Raw genomic sequence first — 20,573 nt, 5'->3', positions numbered from 1 at the left:
TCAATAGATGCAGAGAAAGCATTCGACAAGATCCAACACCCATTTATGATAAAAACCCTCAGTAAAATGGGTATAGAAGGAAAGTACCTCAACATAATAAAGGCCATATATGATAGACCCACAGCCAACATCATACTCAATGGACAAAAGCTGAAAGCCATCCCTCTGAGGACAGGAACAAGACAAGGGTGCCCACTTTCACCACTCCTATTCAACATAGTACTGGAGGTGCTGGCCAGAGCAATTCGGCAGGAAAAAGAAATAAAAGGAATCCAAATAGGTAACGAAGAAGTAAAACTCTCGTTGTTTGCAGACGACATGATCTTATACATAGAAAACCCCAAAGAATCCACAGAAAAACTATTAGAAATAATCAACAACTACAGCAAAGTAGCAGGGTATAAAATTAACGTGCATAAATCAGTAGCATTTCTATACACTAACAATAAACTAACAGAAAAAGAACTCAAGAACTCTATCCCATTCACAATCGCAACGAAAAGAATAAAATACCTTGGGATAAACTTAACCAAGGAAGTGAAGGATCTATACAATGAAAACTACAAGACTTTCTTGAAAGAAATAGGCGATGACATAAAGAGATGGAAAAACATTCCTTGTACATGGATTGGAAGAATAAACATAGTTAAAATGTCCATACTACCTAAAGCAATATACAGATTCAATGCTATCCCAATCAGAATCCCAAGAACATTCTTCACAGAAATTGAACAAACAATCCTAAAATTCATATGGGGGAACAAAAGACCGCGAATTGCTAAAGCAATCCTGAGCAAGAAAAACAAAGCCGGCGGAATCACAATCCCCGATTTCAAAACATACTACAAAGCTACAGTGATCAAAACAGCATGGTACTGGTACAAAAACAGGTCCACAGATCAATGGAACAGAATTGAAAGCCCAGAGATAAAACCACACATCTATGGACAGCTAATCTTCGACAAAGGAGCAGAGGGCCTACAATGGAGAAAAGAAAGTCTCTTCAACAAATGGTGCTGGGAAAACTGGACAGCCACATGCAAAAGATTGAAAATTGACCATTCTTTTTCACCACACACCAAAATAAACTCAAAATGGATCAAAGACCTAAAGATTAGGCCTGAGACAATAAGTCTTTTGGAAGAGAATATAGGCAGTACACTCTTTGACATCAGTTTCAAAAGAATCTTTTCGGACACTGTAACTCCTCAGTTGAGGGAAACAATAGAAAGAATAAACAAATGGGACTTCATCAGACTAAAGAGCTTCTTCAAGGCAAGGGAAAACAGAATTGAAACAAAAAAACAGCTCACTAATTGGGAAAAAATATTTACAAGCCACTTATCCGACAAAGGGTTAATCTCCATAATATACAAAGAACTCACACTGCTTAACAACAAAAAAACAAACAACCCGATCAAAAAATGGGCAGAGGACATGAACAGACATTTCTCAAAAGAAGATATGAATATGGCCAATAGACACATGAAAAGATGTTCATCATCGCTAATCATCAGGGAAATGCAAATCAAAACTACACTAAGATATCACCTTACCCCCGTTAGATTGGCAAAAACATCCAAAACCAAGAACGACAAATGTTGGAGAGGTTGTGGAGAAAGAGGAACCCTCATACACTGTTGGTGGGAATGCAAACTGGTACAGCCACTATGGAAAACAGTATGGAGATTTCTCAAAAAGTTAAAAATAGAAATACCCTATGACCCAGCCATCCCATTACTGGGTATCTATCCTAAGAACCTGATAACAGATATCTCAAGAGTCCGTTGCACCCCTATGTTCATCGCAGCATTATTTACAATAGCCAAGACGTGGAACCAGCCTACATGCCCAGAAACTGATGATTGGATAAAGAAGATGTGGTATATATACACAATGGAATACTACTCAGCCATAAAAAAAGACGAAATTGGCCCATTCACAACAACGTGGATGGACCTCGAGGGCATTATGTTAAGCGAAATAAGTCAGTCAGAGAAAGACGAACTCTATATGACTCCACTCATAGGTGGAAATTAGTATATTGAGAAGGAGATCTGATCGGTGGTTACCAGGGAAAAGGGGGGGTGGGGGGAGGGTACGGAGGGGGAAGTGGTGTACCCACAACATGACTAACAAAAATGTACAACTGAAATCTCACAAGCTTGTAATCTATCATAACATTAATAAAAAATAATAATAATAAAATAAAATAAAATAAAATAAAAAAAGAAACCGAACGTACCTATTGACACCTACACGGAGAAGGTGACACCATTCATCTGCTCACAAGAGCAGGTGAGTGCATAAGGAAAAGGGACTCGATACCTTGGCATGAAAGGGCCACCTGACTGTGCCCGGCCAGGTGGGTTCTCCAAGAAGCCAGCACCCCCAGACCCCTGGAGCCATCTTCTGAGCCCTAGAGGTGCCCCTGCCTGTGGAAGCCAGTGGGCAGGCCCCATTCCCAGCCACTGGCAGCTGAGGTGCTTCGTGCCCCCGCCAGGCTGAGGCGGCGGCTCTGGAACCCCACAGCGGGGCAGGGCGGGGAGCTGCAGCAGGCACCTCCCTCACCCAACAGAAAATTTTGTTGCTTTTTTTTTTAAAACAAAACCAAGATTCTGTACCAGCTCGAGCAGGCCCAGAAGATAGCCGGTTCAGGGCAGTGCACCCAGCAGCTGCACTGTTCCGTATAGCACCGCGGCCACTAGGCACATGGAGCGGCCGAGTGCTGGAGGTGCCACATGATGAAATAATGTTTTTGACATATTGAATTACATAAAATACATTGTTAAAAGTCATTTCACTAATTTCTTTTTACTTTTTAAAATGTGGTCACTAGAGAAGTTTAAATTATAAATGTAACACACTACATTCCTATTGGAGGGCACTGGGCAAGCAGGCTGCTGATACCCTGCAGCTCAGATGCCAAGGGGTAAGGGGAAGCCTTGAATCTCCCTGGGGCCAGGGACTGACATCCTTTAAAAGCAGAGATTTTGATTGAGAGAGGAGAGTCCCCGTACAAGACAAACACACAATGTTGTATGTAGTTGGGTTTTCTTCGAAGAAAAAATCCCTTAGCAACAGGAAGCTTAACTGTGCCAACAAGGGCAGCAGTGGGAAACTGAATGTCAGTCAACCACAGTCACCCTGACCTGTCCCCCAAAATGTTCCCAGTTCTCTCCAACCGCACAGCCCCGTCAGGCTCTGCAGGGAAGGGAGAAAGAGCGGACAAGACCCTCCCACACACCCCCGGTATTCTGCCCTACCCACGGGTGAGTCACCTCCCGCTCTAGAACACAGGCCTTGCTCAGACACCCACGGGCAGGGCCCTGGGCCCCCAGCCAGGCCTGTGCTGGGCCCACTGGCCGCCTGCATTCTGCCCTCTGGCTCGAAGGTTTCCCCACCTCAAGTTAATGGTGATCCACCATCCCACGCGGGGGCACTCGTCATGAAGCATCTACCCCCTGAGCCCCTAATGCTGAGGGTTCCTCTTTGGCATTCCAAGTGCCTTTTCATCTGAGGTTTGCGGTGGCAGGAAACATGAAGCACAGTTCTGCCACTGACCCTGTGCATCCAGAGGGTCTCTAACAGTCATTTACAGCTTAACATTCTAAGGGTTCCACTGGATGCGATCACTCTCCAGGGACGGCTCCCCAGGGGCTGGGGGTGATCTGCCTCGATCTGGGTGCTGAGTACAGGGGTGTGTTCACTTCATGAAAATGCACGAGCTGGACCCTGTGATCCATCACTCATCCGACTGTACGTTCTACTTCAAGAAAAAGTTTGCAGAAATAATAATATCTTCTTTCTCTCCTCTGCTTCCCACCCATCCACTTCCCGCACTCCCTCAGGGCCAGGTGCTAGCCCTCTCTTTGTTCCTTGAACAAACACTCCCTCCTCAAGGCCTTTGTCCTGCTGTCCCTCCACTGAGAGCAGCTGGCCCCACTGGCTTGGTACTCAGGTCTCAGATCAGAGGTCACCTCACAGATAGGGAACCAGCTATCTCGGGATTTCAATCCCGCCTCCTCGCCAGCTCTCTCTACAACACTGACCACTTTCATCTCCTTTGGGGTTTCCAGGCTTTTTGGCTCCTCGCTAGAAGGAAAGCTCTGAGAGGGCAGGCCTTTAATTGTCGCCCAACACAGAGTCTCCATAAAAATCAGCGATCGACGCCGAGCAAAGGGAACGCGGGAACGGGGGAACAGGGGGAAGCGGGGGAGGGCTGCTTCGGGCAGGCGCGGACCTTCCGTGCTCCGCGGAGAGGTGCTGCCTGGTGAGGGAGGTGAAGGGAGAATCCAAGAGGGAGCGTGGACGGGAGGGCAGGAGAGAGGGGGCCACCGCACGGAGAGGGCAGCAGAGGGGAGGCCACCGCACGCACGGGTAGGGCAGCAGAGGGGAGGCCACCGCACAGGGAGGGCAGCAGAGGGGAGACCACCGCACGGGGAGGGCAGGAGACGGGAGGCCACCGCACGGGGAGGGCAGGAGACGGGAGGCCACCGCACGGGGAGGGCAGGAGACGGGAGGCCACCGCACGGGGAGGGCAGGAGAGGGGAGGCCACCGCACGGGGAGGGCAGGAGACGGGAGGGCAGCAGAGGGGAGGCCACCGCACGGGGAGGGCAGGAGACGGGAGGCCACCGCACGCGGAGGCTGCGAGACGCCCGAGAAGGCGAGCCGTCACGAGGGCGGGGGCCAGCCGGGGGACCGCCAGGGCTCCATCAGGCCGCGCGCGCGGCCCCCCACGGACACGCGGGCGCCCCGCGGCTCGGTCGCTCGCGCTCAAAGACCCCGACACGCCCTCTCGGAGGGACTCCGCGCACAGGCCCGCAGACTCACAATCGCAGGGGGCTCGCGCACACACAAACGCGCACCCGCGCGGCCTCGCCCCTCGCCACGCCCCGACCCGTCGCCTGGTAACGGCGGCCCCGCCCATCAGGCGTTGGGGGCGGCGCCGGGGGGTCGGCTGACCGGGCTCGCCCGCCCGATCCCTCTGCCGGCGCCGGCAGCGGCCCGGCGCGGTCGGTACCTGCCTAAAGTCGATATTGCCGAGGCCTCCGCAGCAGTCGGGCCCCGCCACCGAGCTGCTCATAGGCTCTGGCCTGGGCCCCCGTCCTCTCAGCCGGGGGCTGCCTCTGGAGGGACCACGCGGGGGCCTCGCGGCAGCTGCTCGCCCCTGCAACCGGTCCCATCGCTCCTGGAGGCGCCGCCAGCCGGGGCGCTTTCCCGGTGACCCCCAACTTCTCCCGGCCTTCTGGGAAATGTAGTTCCCCGTCCCCGCAAAGCGCCGCTTTCCTGTAGCTCACGTCGGCATCTCGAGGAGCCGAGAACTACAAGTCCCAGCATTGCACACTGCAGCGACGGCCTGTTCCGAGGCGGTCACGCGGCAGTGTCCCCTTGGATTCGGCCTCCCGCTCTGACCCCTTTAGTCCCCGGCTCCCGCACGCGGCCCGCCAACCCACCTGGCGTCCTGTGTTTGGCTGGCGGCTGTGGGCTAGAGGCCAGCGGCCGCGGGTCGTGGGTATAAGTAGCTTCTTGCGCAGCCCCCTGCGGACGTGGACTTTGGCCCAGGCGGCCCCCCGCCCCGCTCTGAGGTTTGCTCCCGCCCGGGCCGTGCGGGCCGGGCGCGCCCTGGCCCCGCAGCCTCCGCCGCCCGCCGGACCCAGCCTCCACTCTAGGACGCTTCGTCCGTTCGCGTTAGCTCCCGGTGTGGGCTGAGCCCGGCTGTGTGCTGCCGGTGCGGAGCGAGCGACACAAGACCCCGGGCCCAGTCTCCTAACGGAAGTGAGATGCAAAACGCGAATAAAGGATTCTAACTTGGACGCGTACTGTGATGGGAAAACGGGGGCCTAGGCCAGATGACAATAAGGGAGACTGCCTCAGACTGCTCAGGGAAGGCCCCCGAGGGAGCCCTGAGCTGAGAAGGGGCCAGACTGCCCAGTGCAGGGGCAGGGCAGCCCAGGAAGAGGGACTGCATGTCCAAAGGCCGGGAGACAGGACGGAAGTAGGGGTACTTCAGGAATCCCGAAGGGCTGGTGAGCTGTGGAGTAGCAGTGGACGGGAGAGAGCGAGGGAAGGAGTTCAGAAAAGCAGGTACCATTTTAGATGGTCGGCTCCCGAGAGAGCCCCTTTTGTAGCCGGGTCTTACGTATATGGGGAAATAGAGATTTCCAGATTTGCACAAAGTTCTCCAGCCGGCTGGGAGGCCAGGCAGGACTTCTGCAAGACCAGCTCCTTCCATTGAGGCGGCCCACCTCTCTGCTCCTTGGCCCTCAACACCTGCCGTCTTGAGCAGCTGCTGTGCACAGGGCCCTGTGCTGACCTGTTAGGGATAGGCCCAGCCTTCACAGCATCCTTAGGATGGGCAGGCCCGCCCACAAGACAGGCAGGACACTGGCTTGGAGCATGCACTAGCTCTGTGGCTGTGGGCCACTGGCAGTCCCCTCGAAAGCGAAAGGGAAATACATGTGGTAAAACGCTCCACACAGGACTTGACCCGTGGGAAGTGCTTAATAACCACTGGCCATGACAGGGCAGGGCGCACAGTGGGTGCTCAAGGGCTGGTTTGCCCACTGACCACTGTTGCTCACAAGGGTCAGGAGCGCTGCCCTGCTCAGGGCTTCCAGGCAGGGCCTGCTGGAACCAGAGCCCATTCTGGGAAGCCTTCCCAGGGGGAGGGCTCCCGGCGAGTACCCTCCTGACACGTCTGCTTCACTGAAGCCCCAGTTTTCTCCTGACCTACCTGGCCTCTCCTGTTGTTTTGTTAAGCCAAAAAAATAAGTTTTTGTGTGTTTGGTTTATCTGGGAACAAAGAAAGGTAAACGTCAGAGGTCACGCCAGAGCTGATGCAACCGGAGGAATCCACTCCTCTCCCGCTAACGTACCCCTTGCCTCTCTCCCGCTGTGAAGAGAAAACACCCAGGCACGCAGAAGCTGGGCTGCAGCTTCAAAGGTGATTGGGTCATTCAGATCAAAAACCTCCCGCCCAAGATAGTTTGGGACGGAAGTCTTTGCCTGGCCCTTCCAAAACTCTCAGATGTGACAGCTTGCAGGGAAATCATCCGTGCCAGCCTCTTTGACTGGAATATTCCTTTTCGGGCCACCCTGGCAATGGAAGAGTCACTTCTGCTTACGTGGCTCAGGTGCTGGGAGGCTAACCACCTCTTCCACTGCTGGACAGGGTGTTGATTCACAATACAGACCCAGAGTCGCCATTCCTGAAGCTGTAGCAAATAGAGCTCCTTTCTACTCTCAGGGTTATCTCTCTTTGCCCCTTGATAGCTCTTCAGATATGGAAGCCACTTATCACAGCGCATCTCCCAGTCGGCTCCTGGCAAACATCTCCAGATGACCCCTCTGGCCAGGAGTTTGACCCTTGCTACAAGGGAATCAAAGCTAAAAGCCATTTCTTCACTTCTTCATCGCCTTCCTCCTCCTCCCCTCCCCCCACCCGGTGGCACTGGATCTGGCTGCACGCCTCGCAGCAATCACTAAAATGGGCTTTTATTACTAAAATTCACATTTGCGTATTGAGTGGCTTTGGGTAAAACCTACACCTTTTCCCTACTCTGAATTTATTTTCTGTTCATCTAGTAGGTATAATGATATCTCTTGAGTGAGGCTGTTGTGAAGATTAGAGGCAATAATATGCATGAAAGTGCCCTGCACATAGTGGCTTTGCCGTCAGTGTTTGTCTCCCTCCTTCCTACATAACTGAGACTCCGCTCTCAGGATCACCCTCAGGACTCTCATGGACAGGCTGGAGTCTAGGACCAGCTCAGCACTGGGGCCCCGGAGAGCTGGGTGGCAGCTCAGGGGCTGCCGAGTTCCCAGGAGGACATGGGGTGAGAAGGAGCCAGGCTGGGCTGGCAGAGCTGCTCTCCAGCCCTCCTTTCCTGGGGCGGGAGCAGGGCCAGGCTAGGGCAGGGCGACTGTGGGTCGCGGGAAACCACATCCTCGGGAGGTCTTTAAAACCAGAAGGGTAATTAGGGACCATGGCCGTGATGCCCAGCGCCCCCTCCTAGATTCAGGTCTGGTTGCCCAGATGGAAGGTCCAGGAGCCAGAGAGCGGGGTGGGAGCTAGGGCAGGCAGCACTGCTGGTGATGAGCAAACCCTCCCTTCCGTCCCCAGCTGAGGAAGGACACCCTGCCCTAGTGACCTCCTGCCACTGGGGAGTGGGCTCAGGAGTGGACTCACCGCATCCAGCCGTCCACAGCCTCGGCCGGCCTGGGAGACACCAGCAAGACATTGGTGCTGGTGGGGCCTCCCTCCCCTCAGCGTCCGCAGTGGAAACAAGCCCTGCCCTCCTACTGGCCTCTCTGCTGTTCCCGGAACACCCCAGGCACACCCTTAGGGCCTTTGCATGTGCTGTGCCCTCTGCCTGGAATGCTGTTCCCCCAAATGGCCTCACAGTTCCTTCTCTCCCCTCCTGCAGGTCAAGTATCTCTCCACTGTATTGAACACGCCAGCCTTGCTCACATGCTGCAGCCCCTTCCTGACTTTATTTCTCTCCACGGCCCTCATTGCCATTGAACAGATTTATTTAGTGCACCTATTTGTTTTGTGTTGTGTCAATCTCCCCAGGAGAACGTGAGCTGCGCAAGGGCAAGGGTTCCTACCTGTTTACACACAGCTCTCTCCCTGGCACCTGGGTCGTGCCTGGCACCCCATCAACAACGAGCATAGCTTTGCCACTCCCAAAGTGAGAGAGCTTGGGCAAGGCTCTTGCCTAGGCCTCAGTGACCCGGTCTACGGAATGAGGATGGCAGTGGGATCTGTGAATAGGAAGTCAAACCCAGTCCTGCCCACCACTTCCTGGCTGTGTGGCCTGGGGTAAGTGACTTACCCTCTCTGACTCTCAGTGGAAGAGAAAATCCTAACCATAAAAACAATAGCTAAGATAGTTGAGCCCTTGCAGCACTGCAGGCCTAGTGCTCGCCACTGTCTTCTTGAAGCCTCCTAACAGTCCTGCAAGGCAGGCAGTGTTCTGGCTTTCCAGGTGAGGAAACTGACTCATGTGGGAGGGGCCGGCCCATACTCATGCCGCTGAGTTAGAGATGACTTGAAACCTGCCCCAAGCCTGGCCTTTTCCCATTGCTCGCTCCTGCCTCCCTCGATGGAGGCAATGACATAAAGAGCCCACAGGACCCAGTGCAGAATACAGCACTTACTCACATACTCGCTGCTCAAAACCCATCCTGTTTGTGGCCCTTCTCTGCTTTCACACCCACACTTCAAGGTCCGGTTAAAGCTTTGTCTTCTCTGGAAGCCTGACTGCTCCTATAAGGACGAAGGCAAAGCATTATTCCTCACCATGGCCCCAAGGTCCTCTATGGCCCAGGTGCTGCTGCCTTTCCAGTTCTTCTTGCTCTCTGTACTCCAGCTACACTGGCCTCTTCTCGGTTGCTTCCAGCCACAGGGCCTTTGCATCTCCCCTTCCCTATGCCAGGCACACCTTTCCTTTCTCTTCTTGGAGAGCAATGACATTTCCTGCTTTGGCCACCGCCACATCTCCTGCACCTGGCACACAGCCAGCACCTATCAGGCACTCATGGAATATGTACTGAAAAAACAGATAAGTGAATGAAGGCCCAAACTGAATTTTAGTGCTGTGAAATTATCCCACAAAAATGGGGACAAAGTAAAGATATTTGCAGACAAACAAAGGCTAAGGGAATTCATCACCAGTAGGTGATGAGCCTAAAAAGAAATATGGGGCGGGGGGGGGGGGGCGGTGGCGGGGTTCTCTATGGGGCGGGGCGGGGGGGGTGGGGGGCGGTGGCGGGGGTTCTCTTCAGGCGGGAGGAAGTGAGCCCAGCCTGAAGGCCAGGAATGCAGGCAGGAATGCGGCACTGGGAGACATTCATGCGTGTGCAGGGAAATCTCAGTGAATGTTAAATGTTCGGAACAGGAAAAATGTCCTGTGGGGGTGAAAATATTTATCTTGGTGACTGAGAGAAAAGGGAAGAAAAACCCTGTAGGGCTATAGATGTGAACATGAGCAACCAACTCCAGCTCGTTGATCTCCGCAGAAGTCCCCTCCCAACTGCAGAAGACGCATTGTTTTCAAGGTCACGTGGAACATTTGCCAAAATCAACCATGTGCTGAGGCATAAAGCAAATCTCAACAGGTTTCAAGGATTGAGACCGCATTGTTTATTTTCCTAAACACGGTGGGATTAAGCTAGAAAACAAGATAACTTAAGCATCTTCCAATGTTTGGAAATTATACATCTTTTTTAAACCCCAGAGACAAGGTCCAGTGGGTCCTGCCTGGGTCAGGTGTCCATCCATGGACCAAAGAGGGTAGCTGAAGATGTGGGTCCTATACCCAGCTGGGGCGGGTCAGGTCCCAACCCTAGTCCAGCAACGGTGGCCAGGAGAGGGCTGCAGACTCAGAAGGGAGGAGGGCATTTCCCATTTAATCGCATGGCTCCAGGAGAGGGGCAGTGTGGGCGGGGGATGCTGAGTGTGCAGGCCTCCCAGGGCGCTGTGCAATAAATAACAAGCAGTCCTTGTCCCCACAGCTCAAAGGTGACGAGAGCACAAGCCGGTCATTGCAATGGAGTGAGAACTGCTCAGTATGAGCATGCACAGGAGAGGGTAGGAAGCTCAATGCAAGAGCTGCAAGCCGCCGGTTAGAACTAAGGCCTGGGGGGTCACAGCGGAGACCCTCTCTCGGCACAGGGCTCGGCTTGCGGAGGCTTGTTTGGGATTTCCCCCTTAGGACTGACCCTGGGAGCTCCGAGGAGACGGCAGCGGACTGCTGTCTACGGTTCACACGGAGCTCCACTTGCCTGCGCACTCGCCAGCCAGAGTCTCACTATTCCAGGCGTAGCTACATCAGTCTAACAGCTGAATAATTACACCTTCTTGAATTGGGCTTTTTTCTCCATTATTTGTGACATTGGCCATTTTCCCACCTGCTTTTCTCTTTCACTAGAATAGTGACTTATTTGCACTCCTTCCCAATGCATCTCAGGACCTTTTGTCAGAAGGACCCGTGAGCCATAGTCACAGCCACCTCTTGAACATGTTCATTAAATGAATCGAGCTGTGGTGACTTTTAAGTGATTAAAAAATATTTTACCTTGAAAATTTTCTAACCCACCAAAACTTGCAAGAACTATACAGTAAACACCTTTATCGCCTCCCCCTGGATTTCTGTTATCAGTTCCCAGCGCTGCTTTATCTGTTTACATGTAGTTATTTTTTTATGAACTGTTTGAGAGAAAGTTGCAGACTCTTCACCCCAGAGACTTGAGTGGCTGTCGTCCTAGAACAAAGACATTCTTCCAGAAACCCAGTGCAAGGACCAGTGTCAGGACTTTGTCACGTCACAAGAGCATCTAACAAACAGGCCATTCGAACTTTGCCAGATTGTCTGACACCATCCCTCCTGGCATGTTTTCTCCTCAGATCCAGTCTCCAGGGCAGGATCACGCGTGGCCTTTAGCCAGTTTTGATCTGGAACATTGCTTGGTCTGTCTTTCTCTGTCATGACGCTGGCATTTGGGGAGTCCAGGCCAGGGGTTCTGCAGACTGCCCCTCAGGTGGGTTCTGTCTGAAGCCCCTCGTGATTCACAGCAGGCTGTGCGTCCCCAGCCAGGACGTCGCCCGGGTGTGGCTGCGTCCTCAGCGCCCGATGTCAGGCTGCCTGTCCCGGAGCATGAGCTCTGATCCTTGGAGCACAGGTCTCTCCTCCGAAGAGGCTTGTGGGGTTCAGCCATTCTCTTTCCTCTGAATTGCCTGATCTGTGGTCACCCACTGGCATGTTGTTCCTATTGATTCGTAAGACTTCCAGGGTTTTATAGTCCAGCTCAGGCACAGGCAGGTTCCATGGTATCCAGGCTGAATGCAGGACAAGCATCATCCCGGGCCCTTGCCAGCCACCCCTCCTACCTGGTCGATGTGTCCTTGTTAGTTAGAGTGAGGCCCAGGATGGTGAGCAACAACAGGAGGTGTTGGGCCAGGACCTCAGCCCTGCTGGGCCTGACTCTTCTGTCCTCGCCTGTTTACCGCTGTGCCCTAATGGAGGCAATGCCACATGCTGGCCATGGCCCAGGTGTCGGAGATCAACCTGAGTGAGAGATTGCGTTACTGCTCGGCAAATATTTTCCCCGGCTCTTCCTCTCTTGTGTGGGCGGAGCACACTTGCCCTCACATCGACTTGGGGCCTGAGCCTTTGACTTGCTTTGCTGGCAGAATGAGAATGGGCGGGACATAGCAGAGGCCTTAAATGTGCTCTTGTGGTTTCCTTTGGCTTCTGGAGCTCCAGGGGCCTACCAGGAGAGGTGCATATCCTGGGTGACTGATGCCGTTTGAGCCTGGGCCCCAGAGCAAACACCTGTGGAGGAGGCCTGACCTCATTCCAGCCTGGCTGACCTGCAGACTGAAGTGGAGCTGCCAGCTGAGCCCAGTCAAGAGCTGCCAACCCGCGCTCACCCTCAGAGCCAAGGCATGAGCATGAAGTCTGCCGCTGTCGGCCCCAAGCGTGGGCTGGTTTGTTACGCAGCGTTACTGCAGCAATGCCGACTGATACAACCTGGGCTCCAGGACCAGCTCGAGCAGGTTGTTTTGCCCCTGAAGATCTTTGTTTCCCCATCTGTATAACGGCACAATGATAGTATCGCCCTTATAGGCTCGTTGTGAGGATGGACGGTAGCAGTGCTCTCAGCACAGTGTCTGGTGGGCAAGAAGTATTTTGTAAATAAGTGTTATTCATGACAACTATCGCCGCTGCTACTACTGTTACTGTGTAACCTAGATACTATGTTACTGTCACCTCTGTTACTGCGAGCTGTGACACTCAGGATCCAGTACAGAGCCCTCACCCCCAGTCTCAAGGACTCCCGCAGTCTGATGCCATTGGACTCGAGGAGAGGTAGCCCTCGGTTAGGGAGGGCGGCCCCAGGGTCACCTGTCGTAGTCCCATAGTCACCCCTGCCACCAACCCAGTGAGCCTCTGGAGCCGGCTGCCTGGGCACCACATGACCAAGTGCCTGGTGGCAAGGCCTGGCCTGGTCACCTGACCCACAGGCCGCAGGAAACTTGGAGCCAGCCCCACCCCTCCCTTCGGCCCCTGCAGCCCAGGCCCCCCGCTGCCAGTACTTTTACCCGCAGGTGGAACCCAGCCCGCCCCAGCCCAGGGCGGGTGTGAGTGCTTGGGCCTGTGTCTCATTAGCTGTGTGTGTGTCTGCTTCAGGGTGTGTTTCAGCACGTGTCTGTTTTAGTGTGTGTGTGTGTGTTTTGGGGATTGGCGTGTGCCTCAGCATTTCTGGGAGTGTGTGTTTGATTTCCTATGTGTGTAAATGGGTGCGCCTGTGTTTTTGTGTGAAGGTATGTGTGTCAGAGAGTGTTTGCCTGCGTTTCAGTGCCCGTGGGGCTGCGAGTGCCGCCTGTGCACAGGGCGGGTGTGGCCACGTGTGAGCACATGTCAGTGCGAGACTGTGTGTCTGGGGTACTGGCCGCGTGCACCTCCAGACTCAGTGCACACCCCAACGCCCCTCTCCTGCCCACGCCGGGGCCAGACCACCTGCGGGCCCATCCCGGCTCTGCCACCACCCTACAGATGGCCGTCACTGGCAAGTGCCTGACCTCCCCGAGCCCTCATTTCTTCCTGGGCTGGTTACGAGCAGGGTCAAAGGCCACAAGATTCTTCCCTGGCTCTGGGGCCTCTGCTGACCCCGTGGGGAGCTCACTCAGACAGAGGACAGCGTGAGCCCTGAGGGGCTGGGGCGGCGCCAGCCAGTGGGGCCCCCTGTGAGTGCAGGAGGGGGTGCCAGTGCCCGGAGGCCTGCAGGGGCAGCTCGGGGCCTAGGGCCACAGCCTGAACACTCCACATGGCCGCTTTGTCTTTCATTTTCTTTTGTTAGTTAATTAGACTATTTTTTAGAGTACTTTTAGGTTTACGGAAGAATTGCGCAGAAAGTACAGAGACTTCCCATATACTTAAAGAAATTTTTTTTCTATTGAAATAAAATTCATCATTTAACCATTTTATTTATTTTTTAATGTTTTTAATGAATTTTATTTTATTTATAAATATATATTTTTTGTTGAGGTAACATTGGTTTATAACATTATGTAAATTCCAGGTGTATATTTCGATTTCTGTGTAGATTCCATCACGTTCACCACCCACAGACTAATTACAATCCATCACCACTCACACATTTTAACCATTTTAAAGTGTACGGGTCAGTGGTTTTCAGAACCTCTGTAAATTGTGTGACTATCATCACGACCTTATTCCAGAACGTGTCCGTCGCCCCAAACAGAAGCGCTGTGCCCAGTAGCTGTCACTCTCCACTCCTCCCAGCCCCTGGCACCACTAATCTACTTCCTGTGTCTATGGATTTGCCTCTTCTGGAAGTTTCATACAAGCAGAATCATACAATGTGTGACCTTTTGTGTCTGACTTCTTTCCCTCAAGGTAACTTTTTTGTTGTTGTTTGCTGCTTTTTTTTTTTTTTTCTGAGGAAGATTAGCCCTGAGCTAACATCTGCCGCCAATCCTCCTCTCCTTTCCGAGGAAGACTGGCCCTGAGCCAACATCCGTGCCCATCTTTCCCCACTCCATATGTGGGAAACCTGCCACAGCATGGCTTGCCAAGCGGTGCATAGGTCCACACCCAGGATCCGAACCAGTGAACCCCAGGCCACCAAAGTGGAATGTGGGAACTTAACCGCTGCACCACCGGGCCGGCCCCAAACTTAGCATTTTTGAGGTTCATCCACGTTGTAGTGTGTGTCAGTGCTTCATTCCTTTTTATGACTGAATAGTATTCCACTGTATGGTCAGACCACATTTTGTTCATCCATTCATCCTTTGTTGGGCATTGGGGTTATTTCCACCTTTTGGCCATTGTGAGTAAGGCTGCAATGGACGGTTCGTGTACAGGTTGTTTTTTTAACGGATGCACATTTGCATTTCTCCTGGGTGTTCTCTAGCAGCGAAATTGCTGAGTCACGTGGTAACTCTATATTTAGCCTTTTGAGGAACTTCCAGACTGTTTTCCACAGTAGCTACTCCATTTCACATTCCCACCAGCAGCGCACGAGGGTTTCAATTTTCCCACATCCTCAACAACGCTTGTTGTTTTCTGTCTTTTTGGTGATGACCATCCTCATAGGCATGAGGTGGTGTCTTGTGGTTATGATTTGCATTTCCCTGAAGCTAATGATGCTGAGCATCTTTTCATGTGTGATTGGCCATCTTTACATGTCCTTTGCAGAAAAGTCTGTTCAGATCCTTTGCCCGTTTTTAACTGGGTTATTTACCTTTTTATTATCGAGTTCTAAGATAAAGGGTAATTAAACATCAGGAGTCATTTAAAATGGAATGTTAGGGGCCGGCCCATTGGCGCAGCGGTTAAGTTCGCACGTTCCGCTTCGGCGGCCCGGGGTTCGCTGGTTCGGATCCCGGGTGCGGACTTGGCACCGCTTGGCAAGCCATGCTGTGATAGGCGTCCCACATATAAAGTAGAGGAAAATGGGCATGGACATTAGCTCAGGGCCAGTCTTCCTCAGCAAAAAGAGGAGGATTGGTGATAGATGTTAGCTCAGGGCTAATCTTCCTCAAAAAAAAAAAAAAAGGAATGTTGGACATCCCAGCTTCTCGAGGGGGTCAGCCCTGTGGCAAGGAGACTCCTGTCGCGCGGCACCCTGCCCTCTGGCATTCCCACCCCGGCTCTGAGGAGAACAGATCACCTCTCCCCTGTGAGGTTGCTTCCAGGCAGGCCCAAAGGCTTTCGGGTAATCAAGGGCTTTTAAAGTATTTTTCCAGACAGGAGCTGCTCTTTCTCCAAACCTCAGTACTGCCACCTTGCATGTATGCAGAAAGAGCTGCAGCCAGCCTCTTAAAAATCGAATTCCACGGCTTTCCTTCCAGTCACTATATGTGAATGACTCCCAATTTTCCATTTCTTGCTCAGACTCCTTCACACTCCAGGCTCCTTCCACCTGCTGGACTCCTCCCCTCAGGGTGTTCCAGGCACCTCGTCCCCAGCCTCCTCCACTCCCTGGTCCATGACCTGAGGCCACCCCACCCCGGCACCCCTCTGACTCCTCTGCTTCCTCCAGACACAGCTCATCAGTCATCAGCTCCTGCAATTGTTCCTCTGAAATGGCTCTGCTCGGCCTCGTCAGCTCTCACCTGGCCTGGACCGGCGGACAGCTGGTCCCCCAGCCTCCACCCTTCCCAAAGCATCCTCCACTCAACAGCAGCTGACGCCCCTGCCAAGAGCCCTGCAGTGGCTCCCTACTGTCCAGACCAAACGCGGAACCTCTCAGGCTGGAACAGGAGACCCTCCTTGAATCAGTTCCTTCACTTATGGATCCATGTAATCATTCAGTTTTCTGAGCTCCTCCTGTGAGTGAGGGACCAGGATACAGTGGAACAAAAGACAGGGCTTTGAGGGAGGGGAGCCATCACAGGTGACCAGCAGTACAACGGGCCTGTAGAAGGACAATGGGCACAGAGAAGAGGGGACCAAACGCGGCTTGCAGGGGGCCTCCTGGAGGAGGCGGCTCCCCAGTGCCCACCCCCGCTGCAGCCACATCAAGTCACCTCCAGCTCCCAGAATGCGCTGTGCTGTCTTGTGTCTCTGGAACGTTGCAAACCCACTAAAGACGCCTCCCCTCTCGCCCCTTTGACAAACTCCTCAGAGCCTTCCCCACCTGGCGGAAGCCTCCCCTGCTTCGACCTGCTAGTCCCGCCTCTGCGCGCCGCCCCCCAGCTCTGCAGAGAGCTCGTTATGGTGTTGGCCTCATCCAGGTATTCTTCTGACTGTGATTTCCTGGGAAGTGCTTTGCCATCTTGGTTTTATTTTCTGCTGCGATAGACACACCAGGACACAAGGAGTGCCTCCCTCCCTCCCTGCGCCTCAAACCTCCACCAAGGTGAAGGCGCCTTTTCTACCAAATGTTTTGGCGTCTGCCAATCCCGTGTTCCCCACAGGGGGTGGCTCTGCCACATACAACCCCCCAGGGACATCGACAGCGTCCGGAGACACCTTTGGTTGCCACAGCCGGGAGGTGCTATGGACATCTGCTGGGCAGAGGCCAAGGATGCTGCTCGACAGCCTACAGTGTGCAGGACAGCCCCACAACCAAGAATTATCCAGCCCGAAATAGCATAGTGCCAAGGTTGAGAAGCCCTGTTCTAACTCCAGGATGAAATACAGATGTGTGTGTTTCAAGGAAAGAGGGGCCCTTGGGCCGGGTGGGCTTCTTGGAGATGGCCCCTGCCAAGGTTTCCGTGTTGGGCAGATCCAGGCTGCTGAGGACACTGGCCGGCTGGACTGCAAGGAGGAGCAGACAAGGGCTTGGGGAGAACAGGGAGGGAGCCTGCGCCCACGGCCTCCAAGGGCCAGCTGGGCCCGCAGTGTCCGTGCTCTCTTCTTCCTGGGCACACCACCAGACTCCCTTTCCCAGCCCTCCTTGCAATTAGTGGTAGCCGTGAGACTGAGTTCCAGCCAGTGGGACGTGAGAGGAAGTGGGGTCGCCATTTCCAGCCCTGGCCCGTAAGACCCGCCCATGCACCCTCTTTACTCTTTCCCCTTCTGCCCGCTAAGTGAGTGGACTCTGAAGACCCAGAGGAAGGCAGAGGCGCAAGATGGAAGGGGCCCAGGTCCTTGAACGATTGCGCAAAACAGACCCCAACCGCACCCTGACCCCCACCAAACACATGGGAGGGCGACATGAACAAGCAATAAATCTTCACTGTTTTCACTGCGCTCCGGGACTTCAGGGTTTACTGGTTAGAGCAGCTCATCTTACTTAACTGAACCAGCCCGGGGCAGCAGGAGCTTCACGGGGAAGACAAAAGCCCTGTCCAGTTTTTCAGGGCTGATTCCAGGATCCCAGACCATCCTGAGCAGGTCCGCCCTTTCCCCGTTTCGCTCTGTCCCAGGTGCTGCCAGCCTTGCCACGCAGGCCCTCAAGTCAGGTTTAATCCAATTTTTAAAAGTAAAGGGATTTCTTGCACCCTGAGAGTCACGCAACAGTTTGGACCAGTTACACAATTTGTGTCATCTTTTTTGGTGGACTGTGGCTCCCTTGAGGGGAGGGTCTGGGCTGATGTCACCAAGGCCAGCAGACGGCCAGCGCACAGCGGTCCTGAGGGACTGTCTGTTGGTAGCCCTGAGCAGCCAATGTCCCTGATGGCCCCACCCACCCTCTGCCTTCGAGTCTCTATCAGTTAGGAATACATTTGTCTGAAAAAAAAACAAAATCCAACCAACAGAGGCTTGAACAAATAGATGAGAGTTTCTTTTTTTCATATAACACAACTAAAGGCAAGCAGTCGCTAATATGAGAGACCCTGATTCCACCACCCCTCGTGTAATTGACCCTTCATCCTCTAGCTTTGGACTCATAGTCACAAGATGGCTGCTACAGCTCTAGTCATCACACCTGGGTTAAGGACAAGCTGAGAGTGAGGGAAAGATCGAGGACCACACCGTTGCACCCGACTCTGTCCATCAGGAGAGCAAAAGCTTTCCTGGAAGTACCCCCAGCCAACTTTCACTTTAGGATTGATTTGCCAGAACTGAGTCACGCGACCAGCATGTGAGGCTGGGAAATTTGGTAACAAAATGGTCACGATTAGCTGAGACTAATCAATGTTTTGTTGGCACAAAGGGACTAGGTATTAGGAAATAGGCCAACAATGTCTGTCTCAATTTCCAGGCCTGTTTCTGGGACTGCAGCCAGAAAGCCCCCTTCTCCCAGGGACGAGGGGCCCAGCGTGCCCAGTCTCCCCCAGACCTGCGGCTCCGTGGGGATGAAGTGGCCGGAGAGCTCGGGCGCCTCGCCTCCCCTCCCACATCCACCTGCTGCACTGTCCTGGTCAGCTTCTCAGGGAGGCTGGAGTGGAGCCACCACACATCATCCCTACGGCCTCCTCAGCAGAGACCATCCCAGCTGCTCGGGCAAAGCTGGCCTGTCCCCAGGAGATGGAAGGGAAGTCCCTGAGTGGCTCCACCAGCAAAGGGGCTGGGTCAGTGGTTTCTGCAATAAACGCAGCATTCCCAGGCACTCCTGTTGGAGAAGCTGTCACGTCTCCCCAGCCCTGGCCTTCCCACGCCAGCTGCAAATAACGACTGAGCTCACATCTAGAGCCCGGAATGCCATGGAAATGGAACTAAGAGTAGCTCGAGGCAGGAGGACGTGCCCCCAGGAAGACAACGTTTAGCAGGGAGGCATCCAGGGCACTGGGAAGGGGACTAACAGCCAACATGTGCCAGGGCCCGCTGCACACAGGTCCTGGAGGCACACCGCAGGCGTCAGTGTCTTAGTGCATCCTCAAATCAGCCCCAGGAAGGAAGCACGTTGTCACCTGCATCCTAGAGAGTGATGCTGAGGCTCACAGGGCAGTGCCCGAGCGGTGTCCGGAGCGTGGGGGTATGGTCAGGGCCCGCCCGGCTGGGCCGTTCCCTATGGCATGTCAAGCCCCGTCTGTAGGGCGGGACAACGACACTCCGCCAGAGGCTTGCTGCGAAAGCCTGCTGCTCTCAGATGTGTAGACAGGGCCTGGCGCAAAATAGGCCCTGCATGCACGTGTGCGAGTGTTACGATGCCCACTCTGTGGATGAGGCAACAGAAACTCGCAGACAGCTGTGCATTTCCCCAATGTCGTGCCGCCTGTCAAAGGTGGAGCTGTGGCTCGAAGCCAGGTCTCTCCAACCCCAGCACCCACCCTCTAACTACCCACCAGTCAGCCTGAGGCCAAGGAGCACGGGCCACCTGCACAGCGGCCAGGAGAACAGGCTCCACACGCACCAGGCAGCGCAGCGAGTCCCCTGAGGAGAGCACAGACAAAGCCACGACGGGCAGGGGGACCGTGACACCTCATTTTGCAGCACACACCCCCTGACATGGCCCTCTGAGCCCATCTCCCAGCAAAGCGTTCTAGGGGAGAGTGGCTGAATGACTTTCGAAGCCTCGAGTTACTCCCGTCAGTGGGTCTACACTACGTGCACGTGGGAACACACTGGTCTGGAGCCATCTGGAAGGCATGGGACAGGGCTCCTCCAGGGAACAGAGCAGGGAGGGAGGCCCTGTAACGTAATCCTCCTCTTCCTCACTCACAGAGCTCGGGCCTTTTTTGTTTTTTTGCAGAAGATTAACCTTGAGCTAATATCTGCCACTAATCCTCCTCTTTTTTGCTGAAGAAGACTGCCCTGAGCTAACATCCGTGCCCATCTTCCTCTACTTTATATGTGGGATGCCATACTATATATGTAGATGTGGCTTGACAAGCGGTGCATAGGTCCACACCCGGGATCCGAGTGAGGAAACCCTGGGCTGCTGAATCGGAATGTGTGAACTTAATCACTGTGCCAGCAGACCAGCCTGCTCGGGCCTTTTTTTTGCACAGCAATGCGCCCAAATAAAAGACTGCATTTCCCAGCCTCCTTTGTAGTTCTGGTGGCGAATAATCTGGAAGCTGGAAGTCTTTCAGTAGGACTAATAAAGACCCGCTTTAAAAAGCCAGCTAAATTAGGAATGAGGTCATTTTGCTCCTTCTCCTTTCTTCTTCTTGCCTATAAAATAGATGAGATGGCTGGAGCTC

The 20,573-nt window shown here is 53.8% G+C and overlaps 1 protein-coding gene across 9 annotated transcripts in view; it reads right to left on the bottom strand.

Annotated features, from left to right (window-relative positions):
- The window catches only part of PEMT (phosphatidylethanolamine N-methyltransferase), a 91,956-nt gene extending 83,657 nt beyond the window's left edge, over positions 1-8,299 (bottom strand). For 2 of the 9 annotated variants that reach the window (XM_023653677.2, XM_005597842.4), the window contains exon 1: positions 4,053-4,839. In XM_023653677.2, the coding sequence (XP_023509445.1) occupies positions 4,053-4,154 (102 nt within the window). In that variant the 5' untranslated portion in view covers positions 4,155-4,839. Of the gene's footprint in view, positions 1-3,404; positions 3,765-4,052; positions 5,005-5,024; positions 5,316-5,457; positions 5,617-8,192 lie in introns of those variants that run through there. The other 7 variants (XM_070228352.1, XM_023653681.2, XM_023653679.2 and 4 more) reach the window with 7 other exon arrangements.
- Positions 8,300-20,573: the final 12,274 nt, after the last annotated feature.

This window comes from Equus caballus, chromosome 11 (genome assembly GCF_041296265.1).
Source record: "Equus caballus isolate H_3958 breed thoroughbred chromosome 11, TB-T2T, whole genome shotgun sequence".
Taxonomy (NCBI): Eukaryota; Metazoa; Chordata; class Mammalia; order Perissodactyla; family Equidae; genus Equus; species Equus caballus.
Note: the sequence above shows the minus strand (reverse complement) of the source record. Positions and strands in the feature narration are given on the sequence as shown.